General features: G+C 35.1%; 2 protein-coding genes across 4 annotated transcripts; both read left to right on the top strand.

Moving 5' to 3' along the window:
• Nucleotides 1-1,120: 1,120 nt before the first annotated feature.
• On the top strand, nucleotides 1,121-3,532 carry LOC141819184 (acyl carrier protein 1, chloroplastic-like; the record flags this gene model as incomplete). Its single annotated transcript, XM_074706535.1, is given in 3 exon segments — nucleotides 1,121-1,222; nucleotides 2,602-2,724; nucleotides 3,181-3,532. Coding segments are annotated over 3 exon segments (357 nt in total), but the record flags the coding sequence as incomplete, so codon positions are not given.
• Nucleotides 3,533-4,520: 988 nt separating this feature from the next.
• Nucleotides 4,521-10,879, top strand: LOC141819183 (uncharacterized). Of its 3 annotated transcripts, none has more exons than XM_074706533.1 (7): nucleotides 4,521-4,669; nucleotides 7,488-7,635; nucleotides 8,071-8,153; nucleotides 8,614-8,763; nucleotides 10,082-10,192; nucleotides 10,284-10,350; nucleotides 10,442-10,879. In XM_074706533.1, the coding sequence occupies exons 2-7, from the start codon at nucleotides 7,518-7,520 to the stop codon at nucleotides 10,705-10,707; spliced, it is 795 nt and encodes a 264-aa protein (XP_074562634.1). In that variant the 5' UTR covers nucleotides 4,521-4,669; nucleotides 7,488-7,517; the 3' UTR covers nucleotides 10,708-10,879. The 3 variants fall into 3 exon arrangements, with proteins under 3 accessions (XP_074562634.1, XP_074562635.1, XP_074562632.1); XM_074706534.1 differs by having other exon boundaries at nucleotides 7,508-7,635; XM_074706531.1 differs by having other exon boundaries at nucleotides 4,521-4,663.
• Nucleotides 10,880-11,642: the final 763 nt, after the last annotated feature.

The following is an 11,642-nucleotide window of genomic DNA, read 5'->3' on the forward strand; positions in this document are numbered from 1 at the left end:
TTTATAATCTTTTATTGTTTTGTTTCCTATTGGAAGCGGTGGGTTGATTTATTTTGCGTATTATTGAGCTATTGATAGAGTCCCATGATTTGATTTCGTAACTGTTTGCTGTTTGGATTCTGAGTTTAAGCTAATCGAACAACTATATTAAGGATGAACTGGAGTTCCTCTGCAACGCACATTGCTTGTTCATGAGGGTTTATGTCTGGGTTTGAAATTCTTGAAGTTGTGAAATCTTTTCTTTATTTCTTGTTACGATCGATCTTTATCAGTATAAATGCTAGATTCATCTAATATTCCAGGAAATAAAACACTTTTTTATGTGACGAAAATCTGTTTACGTCGTTTAAGGCGTAGCCTTGTTTTTCTTCCTAGAAAAGTAGGTTGCAGGTTGCTCGCATTCATTATAAATGAGAGTATAAGATGTTCTGGAGAGCATACGGCTTGGATATCGCCTTGTGATTCAAGATCTAATAAATTGTCGCTTGTTTAGATGAGTGTGGATTATCTCATGTTTACCTAGATGAGTTCTTACCTGTATCATGTGTTCACCCTGCTCTTCCATCTCTCTCTTCCTCTCTGTCAACCTTGGCTCCTATTTTTCTCTCTATCCTGGTGGTACGATCGCTGTTGCATATACATGTAATTTTCATATCAAATCCGATGTTGACATTGCTAATTTCTATCTCTGATTGAGAGGGCCTATCAAGTGAAAGGGCTCTTAACTTTATGGAGAATAACGAATCACACCGTGAATATCTCTCAACTGTTTACTTTCTCTTCTATGCTAATATCACATCTGTTTTTTTGTTCATTTATGCACGTGCAATTTTCTATTGCTTCTACCTTCCCCAGTTGCTTAAATTGTCTCTATCTTTTTATATTTCAAGCATCCTGTTGCGATGTAGTTGCAAGATCACTTTACTACATGATTGTTTTTCAGTATACTCTTATTGTCCTGTTGTCTACTCAGCAAGTGGAATAATGTGGTGATATTATATTGCAACCATTGCTCAATTTTGAAAGTTTCAAAACTGATTACATGCCACTCTTCTCATGATATTTATTCTTCTCTCAGTTCAAACCAAAATGTCATATATATATTTTCCCTGTTTTGCAGGTATCTAATCACCTCTCTGGTCTCAAATCAGTTTCCTTCACAAGCCAAAGGAAGAGCTTTGTTTCAATCCGCTCAGCGCCGCGCTTTCTGGTTTCTTGTGCTGTATGTTCTCTTTGTCCATTGTGTATACATTGTCTATGTTTATGTATTTCTCTCATTTGGTATGTCATTTTTCTGATCCATTGAGATCTGGTTTCCGTAAAAAAAATCTGAAGGTTGTAAATTTCAGCTTGAGATAAACACAAATATGAATTTGTAAAGATGCTAGACATTAATGAAGTAGGTTGGCAAACACTCAATATCTTCCACTCAAAAAATGTTGTATAATGCGCTGATGGAAACAAAGATTTAATGCTTCCACGTACTTTACGGTGTTTAACCGCATTCATTAACGTTTTCCTTTAGTAAAATTATGTCATTGACATTTTTTTTTCCTTTACTTTGTATAATGTTGGAGCTAGTGAATTTGGTCGCTCATCTTAAGTCATTACCAATTTAGTTTCCTAGAACATCAACCAAGGGCTTGGCACCCTCTTATTGAATTGAGAAGTCTATCATTCAATTACTTCATGCTTTGCTCTATGGAGTAACGTTTTTTAGGTGAAAGGGTATATAGTTTGAAGAATGGAATTAATTTTTTGTTTGTCAATGTCAGATTGAATAATATTGGATAGTTAGTTAGTTTAGTACTGATAGCCAGTGATGTTTTAATCTTCTCTCTTGCATATATTTAGTATTTCATAGTTTTCCCCATTGTTAAATTAATATAACATAGTTCTGGTGAAGTTTTGTAAGCTATCCAGACTACAGTTTTGATAACCTTGTGGTTTACAAGCTCAAGTTGTTTCCGTTTACCAGTGATATAAATAAGTGCTACATGACTTCTATAGTTCCTTCGCTGTTTGATGTTTTGATTGAATTGCAATATGAATGTAATTATTTTGTCATGAATTATGATCTTATTTCTTATAATAATATCATATTTGAAAATTAATTTTATAAACTTCTAATTAATTCTCTAGGCATAAGAGAATTTGAAAACTCATTAGAATCATTCGACCAAGGATGATTAACAACCTTGATTGAAGGTATGGGAAAGAGATCATTTTTTAAAAAAATAAAAGTTCAATTAACAGGGACTTGAAAGACTTTGATATTAACAGCACCTGGATGTCATGAATTGGTCTCCCATTTAGACTTAAAAAAACACTTGATATAAATAAGGGAACACAGGTAGCCATAAGATTATTTTGGGATTCACGTCTTGTTTTTGTTGTATCTTTTGCCTAATGGATCTTGCATTTCAAATATTGCCCTTGGAGTGCCTACATCTTCCACAATTCGTATGGTTTATGTTTTAACAATCTCATTTAAGTTGGAATCCTACATAATGCACAAGTGATATTATATAATTGTAACCAATATCTGTCATTCCTTCTTGCCATGAAATTGTATGATATACCATCTGGTTCTTTGAGCAGGCCAAGCCAGAGACGCTGGAGAAGGTGTGCTCAATTGTGAAGAAGCAGTTGGCACTTGCTGAGAATGCTCTGGTTACTGGAGAATCCACCTTTGTTCAACTTGGGGCCGATTCGCTCGACACGGTAACAGTTGCATCCTTATTTGAAAATTTTCCACATTACTTTCTACATGACTGTTCAAAATATCTGCAAAATTCTTAACTCTTATCGTACAACTCTGCTTATGTAACTATTCTACACCTATACAAAAAACCAGTGAATCTTTCTCCATCTCTGTTGTAATAACAGCCACATTGACAAGAAACTTCTTATCCTTTTGTCCATCTTCTCTTAGTTTTTGATAAAGTTGCAAAATAGCTTGTTTCTATGATGTTAGTATGGTAAAACCATATAGCTTGCCAGAAGTCCATGGCTTGCCCTACAGAAAATTTGTCATTACAAAATACACGTCAAGATTCAAGACGAGAATTGTTGCATGCAAGGATTCAGAAACATCATCGTACCTATTGTTGATAATTATTGTGATTGAAGAGAAGGAATTGTTTCATAAGGCTACTAAACATCAAATTTCTAATGCAGGTTGAGGTCGTGATGGGTCTCGAGGAGGAATTTGGTATCAGCGTGGAGGAAGAAAACGCCCAGACCATTCAGACGGTGCAAGATGCTGCCGATATGATTGAGATACTCTTGGAGAAGAAAAATGCTGCTTAATAAAACATAGGCAGAGCGTTTGAGATTGTGAGCTTTTGAGTTGATGCCCTATCCAGTGTCCTAAGAAGTAGCCTTTCTGTCGAGCAAGATGTCAAAAGACTCCTCTATTGTCTTACTTCCCTTCATGGTCTGTGTCATGTATTGAGATAGAGTTCCTTTTATTTCCATCATACATAAATTTGGGCATATTCAAATATCTTGATCATGCTTCATAATTCAATATTTGTGGTCATATCCCCTCTAAATATTAGTAAATACCATGCGTACTATGTCGAATGTCTTAATAGCCCGTGTAAGATATGAAACTTCGACATTGGTTACAAGGGACGTTAGTAAGTACCATGCGTACATAGTCATATCTAATGTTACTTACATTTTAAATTTTCATAAAGTGTTGTTAGGCGCACGTTTCACCTTTTGTATGTTGGAGAATCATTTGTTAGATTTAATCATATGCTTAATGATAATTTAGATTAGTTGATTCAAACTAATACTTTTGTATTGCACATACAATTTCAGCCCTCATTGGTCCTTAGATAATGAATACTAATTAAATTTTAAAGGATTAGCGTGAATTTGAATATTTAAAAGTATGTTTATTTGGTTTGGACATTTTAGATGTCTGGACAAATACCATAGTAAATAATAAAGTTAGAGATTTTTTTTTATTTTAGATATTTAATTTTTTAAATTGATTAATTTTGTGATTGATTTATTTTATAAAAAAATTTTTAATCAATTATTAAAGTAAATTTAGAAGGCAATTGAAATTTGAATTGTACAGTGATGGTGGATGTGGGAGAGGAGACAGAGATATTTTTTTAACTTATTTTAAAGTTTAATAAAATTTGATCGATCCCATTACCAAATTGTTTTTTCAACAAATGCTCTTATTAAAAATTAATATCAAATATATTTATTTGTGTCATTCATGTCTTACTATTCTATATAGTTATATATTATTCAGAGGTATTGATTTTGTTAATAGTGGAGGGGTTTGCTAACAAATTTACGAAATATTAGAGCTAAAATGAAAAAACAAAATGAAATTACAAGGACATTTTGACACACTGAAAATCTACAGGGGCTACTTTAAAAAAACAATTTAAATATGGCAGGTAGAATAGAATGAAATGAGATGAAATGAAATTATCCCTTAAATTTTCTCTCTCGGTTGCAAAATCTCCGAGTCGTCATTTCCCCTAACTCTACCCCGCTTCTCCTCCAGCCGCCGTCGCCTGCGACTCGCAGCGCCGGCCGTTCCCCTTCCATTATTGAGATCAGCGCCGACCACTCGGTGACGAGCGCGGGATCGACACTTCCTCAGAAGTCCGACCAGCAGCGAGTACCGGTAAATGTAATCCCTTCCTCCTTAATCCACTACTTCTGATGATGATGATGATGGATCCCCACCGAGGAACGACCCACCATCGCTTAGTCGTCTGGTAGACTCGCAGCGAAGAAGGATCGGAAATTGGGCGGCTTGACCCTTCTCTTCATCTTCCGGATCCCCACCGCACGAACTCCTCTTCCCACTCTCGGGAGCTTCTCGCAGACACTCATTGCTTGTGCGCCTGCGAGCTACCTTCTATTTCTCCTCCTCGTCGTCGTCTCCGGCGACAGCCGCCGCCGCTTCCCTGCGGGCCGCAGCAATCGTCGCTGTCAGCACCACCAGCAGTTTTTTCTCCCTCTCCCCGTTCCTTTTTTCCGGAAAAAAAAAAACCCTTCCATTCCAACTCCTTTCCTGAAGAGCATCAGCGGACCTCTTCGGCCGTCCCTTCCCTTCCCTTCCCTTATCGTCTGCTCCCCAATTTCCCCACTTCCGAACAGTCGCAGCACCCTCTGGTCGTCTCCTCTCCCGTTGTGCGGATGAGAAATATAGATTGAAGACGGCAGATATACTGATTCCTTACTTTAAGTTAGGACATGAAGGTCTTAAGGCTTAACATAACATAGCATAACACTACAAGAATTACTTGTGAACGATGATATTTTATGGTTAATGATTCATATAACAAATGGAGCCTTCAATTAGATGATTGGACCATAGCAATTATACATGCTAATTTCTTTTCGTTGGTGTCACCTATCTTCTCTGGGAGAGCGTTGGCCTGGCATCCATGAGTGGGTCTAATCACACTCATTTAATTAGTATTCACAAAAAATAAAACAGTAGTTTAGCAGTGGGTTACTTCATAAATAAAATTGTCGTGGATATATTTAGTGTATTATTTTGCTAGAGTATCTTACCTTTGTTAATCTCATTCATGGTGCTTTCCCACTCTGTTTTTCTTGCTTACTCCTCTTGCCCCTCCAGGGTCACAAGGAGAGAAGATTTAGAATTTGTTCCCTTCTTGTGGTTGATCAATTTTTACTAGTTGGATTACTCCAATGACACTTCACATAGTGTTGCTATATTTTGGGATTTTCCTCAGTTATATTTATCTTATTTTACTTTTGTACTTGAAGTACATATATACTAGGTATTAAAAGGTAGATCTAGGTGGTAGGTGGTTAGCCCACTTGTTAGTATCTAGGCAATCAAAGGTTCATTAGAATAATGTTGATGATGAGGCAAGAAGAAAATTAAGTTAAGAATGACCAATATTAATGTATGTATATCACAATAATAACCAAACTAAAAAATTTGCAATCACTAATAAGTAAGAAATAATTGATAACTAAACAATAAGCACATAACATTAAAGAAACATATCATTTTTCGCATTGCAGCATAATAGCAAACATCATACCAACACACAAAATTAAATAATTCATATTCAGAAATCCAAATTGCAAAAAACATATAACTATTTTTTAATTAGTATAGTTCTACAAATCAAAAAATAGACAATATAACTAATGTCAGATGAACCAACAAATTAGAAAAAAAATATTATTTTTTCTTTAGATCCACCTAAGTCGCCTAGACCACCTTAAAAGGGTCGTTTAACAAGAGCCGCCTAGCCACTAGCTGAAGAGACTCCTAGTTGCTTATGTAGGTAACTTATTTTATGAAGTTTAAGTTTAATCTACTACATCTTATTTTATCGTATTTACAGCTTAGCAAGTGTCAAAGAGATTGTCATGTTGTCTTTGTGGTTTTCATGCCATGTTAATGATTGTGGAGATCCACTTGGGGTGTGAGTAACAATGCTTGAGATGGTACAAATATGTTCAAAAGCAACAAATAGCCTGTACTGGTAAAAGAGGTAAATCAGTTAGACTGGAAGAGTATGTGGCAGAGGGAGAACAGAAGGACATTACTTAACTAATGATTGAATTTATTAATATTACTAGTGATATAATATTACTAGTGATTTTTTCCCCGGACCCCGCATAACATTTCAAAAGGGGAGCCTGGCGCAACGGTAAGGTTGCTGTCAATAGAGGGGTTCAAATCCTGGAAACAGCCTCTTGCCAAAGGCAAGATTCATGGCCAATCTCAACTAGTGATATAACAATAGGTAGGACTAACAAAGCTTCACAATGATGATGAATAATATACTTATAATAAATATATGGAAAACTTCATTTATTGAGATTCAGATATTATTGGGTATTTGACATTTTATTTTCTAACATATTCATATTCATATTATGAAACTTTCAGTTGATGTTAAAATTGTAAAGTTAATTCAAATAAATCATTTATTGATTTCTACATTTAGATGAAAATATTTAATATACTAATTATCTCTATTGATCACTGTGTCTGTTTTTGTCATTTCAATGTCATTTTTACTCTGACTTTTATCACAGCTTTACCAAACACCTAAACCTTTAAAATCAATTTTCACTAAGTTATGAAACACCACATTGACTTTCCTGAACAATTTCACAGCTGTTTTTGTGACTGTAGTTCTTTGCACCCACAAGATTTTCTCAGTTATAAACTAACCTTCAAAATGACAAATGCATCAAGCAAAGATTGCACTTGCTAATTTGTAACGACATTTACTTTCTGGTGTCGCTAATTTAATGAGATTGTTTGGCATGATCTCCATCATAAACAGTCACCCTGTTGGTTAGTGATTCCTAATTGTCCTTTAGAAACAGCCAAATTAAAATATATGATTTCTATAAAATTTGCCAATGTAAGCAAAGTTACAATGTTTCTATGCCCTCTTATTTCTTATATTATTTCTACTAATCTTTCATTTCATTATATATAGATTGACTAAGGATCTTGCAGTTCCTGGATCATGGCTGGATGGCAACATTGTCTACGATCTGTTTTTCGGCAGGTCACTACAATGGCTGAGCAGAATTGTCGGACATATAGCACTGGGTATAGCAGCTGCACAAAGATCCATTCACCAGGTAATCATGACTCTCTTATCTTTTCAATAATTTCCATCCAAAATTTTATGTCTATTTGTGCAAGACATCCTAATGTGAATTAGTCAATCTAGTTTTTCACACATGATTTTGATTTTATTCATAAAGAATGTCTTTGTTATGAAATCCAGGTTCTGGACAAACTCAACATAATTTACCTTGTACAAACTCCTGCTTTACCCTTTTTAACCTGAATGCTTGTGGATTTTCCTGTCTCCATGTACAACATACTCTCGGAATCTTTACGTTGTCTGAACTCTGAAATGAAGACTTTCAAATGTAGAATCCTTTTGAAATTGTATATTTGATCAAAAAATTAGTTTTTTCCCTTCAAATCTTAGATATTCTATTTACCTTAACCATTATAATTTAACTCTTCTTAGGTTGATAATAAAAAATTTAATATTCTTATTGCAGGTCAATTTGCACATCCATGGAGAGTATCTGATTTTTCTTCTGCAAAAGTTGGAAGGCCTCTTTATCAGTATCTACAGCATCTGGTAATTGCCTTAAATTGCACATCTAATGCATAAGCTTTACCTTTGAACTGTCATGCCACCTAACTTTTCTAATTCCCAAAATTATCAATCTTCTGGATTTGCATGTAGAAAGTTGATCTTTGAAATGTGCTTTTCAATTTCTGGTAACTCAAGGACACGGTTAAAAAGTTTACTTTGTAGATTGTACTGGCACACAAAAATAGTCTACTGTATCCCTTTTTTATTTCAAACAAAGCATATCTATAAATGAGGTACTGGATTCCTGTGATACTACAAAATTGTGTTGTTAAAACCTCAAATTATTCATTGTCTTTCATGACATTTTATTGCACACACTTAAAAGGTAAGATGCTGTTCCTTGTCAAAATTATCATTCTCTCTGTGATTATTTTATCAGATTTCATCTAGGTTTGAGCAATAATACATGTTTGATATTTGATCCCACATTGTGCTACTGTAGCAAATTTCCAGTACAAGGAGCTTGTTGGCTGAAGCTGATGCAGTACCTATCTCTTCTCCTCTTCTCATTGGAGATTCTCTGAAGACCAAGAAAAAGGATGGGCTATCAAAACCATTGACCGTTCAAGCTATTAAGAAAAAAATAAGACAGGTATAAGGTCATCCCAAACATCATTGATTCCATTGTAAATTTATCCATGATTTTTCACTTCTCATTTCCAAATAAAGATGTAGTAACAAAATGTTCACCACTTCTCTGTGTCGCCAAGTAAAACTTCAACTATCACAGATTTTTTATAGTTTTACTTTTTTTTTTGTTTTTTCTTGTGCAAGTGTTACTAGGCTTGTTTCCAATTTTATGATTTTGAAACTGATAAATGCATTTTGTGCAAGTAATTTGTACGCATTGCTGAGATGACTTTATACATTTTTCTCATCAATGTATTTGGCTTGGATATAAGAGGTAATGACTTATGTTAGATACTCCAGGTCTATTGATTTTTATGTAGGTTCATATTATTCAAGTTTTGAAATGAAATAGGTAGCAAGGGCAATTTAATGCTCTAAAAATGAAAGATAAATATCTTCTATTGTACTAATTCCCCACACCTAAGTAGTATATTGTTTAGCAAACTACTTAAAGATTAAAGACGTGTCTGAGCCTAATGTTCTGTTTACTCATGCTAGATCATCCTCGCTTCTGCTATGGTCTGTCCATATACATTAAATGGAAGTTACCCTGAAAATTATAGTACATGACGTCCAACTTCTTTTGCTTATCCATCCATTATGGTACTTGTCCAACCTATTTTATCTTTCTGGTTCTGCCATTATGTCCTTCAAGAATTAACCATGTTTTAGAATATCTTAATACATTAATTTAAGTCATGGTTCTTTTCATTATTATCATCCGTACTCCATAAGATTCTGTGTTTGAAGTCTTATATCTAATTGCAAGGCTTGAGGCTGCATTTGTTTCTGATTAATAATTGCCAGATTATTAATTCACTTAATGATGATGCATCCTAACAAATGCCATTCTGAACTTTGTTCTTTTGCTTCATGATTTGTGTTGAATTAGTAGTTCTCGGAACTCTGATAGATCTTTGGCTTAGTTCTTGATCGTGTCAGATAACAGATGTGATTCTTATCATTGTATATCTTGTTCATTTTAGATGGTAAGTCCATTTTCACATGAGATGAGAACCCTATCAAGTTCATTTACTCAGTGATTTGTTTCTGAATTCGCTGTGGCATAATTGTATAAACCAGTATTTAGTTTAAGGTGATAATTAAATGCTGAAAAGCACCGTCTTGCTTACTAAGACTTGTTTGCCATGTTTGAACATCCCCCAAACCAGTTTTTACAGTTTTTATGGAATCACCTTTAGTATTTACTTAAACCTTGAGGTTACACCCCTTGAGCTTTTAATTTTATCATCCATCTATATTTGATTTATTGATAACAGAGTCCAAAGAAGGTTAATCTGGTCGCTAAACTAGTACGTGGAATGCGTGTTGAAGACGCTCTGTTGCAATTGCAACTGATTGTGAAACGAGCTGCAAAGACTGTCTATCAGGTATCGAGCAGTGCAAAATCATTTCAAACTGCAGAACAATTGACTTGATTTAATACTACCTTCTCTCGTCTACATTTTGATTGTATTGCAGGTGATCCATTCAGCCCGCGCAAATGCAACACATAACCATGGACTCGATCCAGACCGGCTCCTAGTTGGTAACCTGAATGTTTCAAGCTACTTATAATAAGTGAGATCCATTCGCCATTTCACTATTTTGTTATCCTTTTTTTTTTCCCTTTCTCGTAGCTGAAGCTTTTGTGGGGAAAGGTGTGTATTTTAAGCAAGTATCATACCATGCTAAAGGTAGGTCTGGTATCATGGAGAGGCCCCAATGCCGCTTGACAGTGGTGGTCAGGGAAACCACTCCCGAAGAGGAAGCAAAGATTGCGAAGCTACGAGTCAGCAATTTCAAGAAGTTGACTAGGCAGGAGAGGCAACTCATGCCGCATAAGCTCATCGAGACAACTCCTAAATGGAGTCGGAGGCGCAAGCAGGCTGCTACAGCTGCATAATGGTGCAATTCTGTGTTTTCCTTCTATTACTCTTTTAAGAGATGGCAAAACTCGTGTTGAATTGTTTGCGTTTATAGCATCTGCTGTCTCAAGGCAGCACTCATGCTACATCTTTCTTCTGCTACTACTTTGAGACCCTTCTAGCTCTTTTATTTCGGACTAAGAAAAGAAAGATCTGTTTCACTTTTTATTTGTTTTGGTTTGTTCCCTCTAACAAGTCATTTGTCAACTGAGTCAAAAAGAAGGCTTTAGTGAATGATTTTTCTTGCAATACATCTCTCATGGAGCTTAATACATGATTTCCTCTACTTGCACACCATTGACATACATTAATGTGTGTTCATGGTAGGCTTTGGTCCCTTGTTAGGGCAGTCAATGACAATGGCTCATTTCTCTCTATGTTATGGTGTCTCTTCTTCAGCAAAAAGATAGAATCTATCATCTTAACGGTCTCACACGATTGATCCACGACTATCTGTGAAGAAATAAATTAGAAAGCTACAGTTGATCATGATAAAGAAAGACATTGCTTCAACTTCATCAAAATTCAACTCTTTCTCACTTTAATAATTTTGTTTCATCGTAACCCACTTATAGTGTCTCTTATACATGCATGTTTTAGGTTTGACATCCTATGAATTGCATGTTATAATTAGTGCCTCAAGATATATTTTGTCTGACATATCTCTTTGTCGATCGACAGAAGGTGTAACGTACAGCCCTAAACCTGGAGGACCACACAAGATTTCCTATTTAATATATATATTGCTTATCTTTTCTGAAACTGAACTGTTGCTGCCCAGCATTAAAGATAATTGAAAAGGAGATCGCAAGGTTGTCAGGGTCCTTTTGCATGTAAAGAGCTTCGAAAGATCGAACTAAACTATAGTCTGCTTTAAATACGAAAGAAATATCCAAATTTAATGATCTCGAAG

This window comes from Curcuma longa, unplaced genomic scaffold (assembly GCF_044706935.1).
Source record: "Curcuma longa cultivar G26 ecotype Majalengka, Jawa Barat unplaced genomic scaffold, ITB_CL_G26_1.1 contig_28173, whole genome shotgun sequence".
Lineage (NCBI taxonomy): Eukaryota > Viridiplantae > Streptophyta > Magnoliopsida > Zingiberales > Zingiberaceae > Curcuma > Curcuma longa.

Bases quoted from the DNA above. Each gene is read 5' to 3' on its own strand.
- LOC141819183 (XM_074706533.1), top strand. From the start codon at position 7,518: ATGGCTGGATGGCAACATTGTCTACGATCTGTTTTTCGGCAGGTCACT. The intron at 8,764-10,081 runs GTATAAGGTCAT...TATTGATAACAG, and splicing joins TTAAGAAAAAAATAAGACAG to AGTCCAAAGAAGGTTAATCT. The intron at 10,193-10,283 runs GTATCGAGCAGT...ATTGTATTGCAG, and splicing joins CTGCAAAGACTGTCTATCAG to GTGATCCATTCAGCCCGCGC.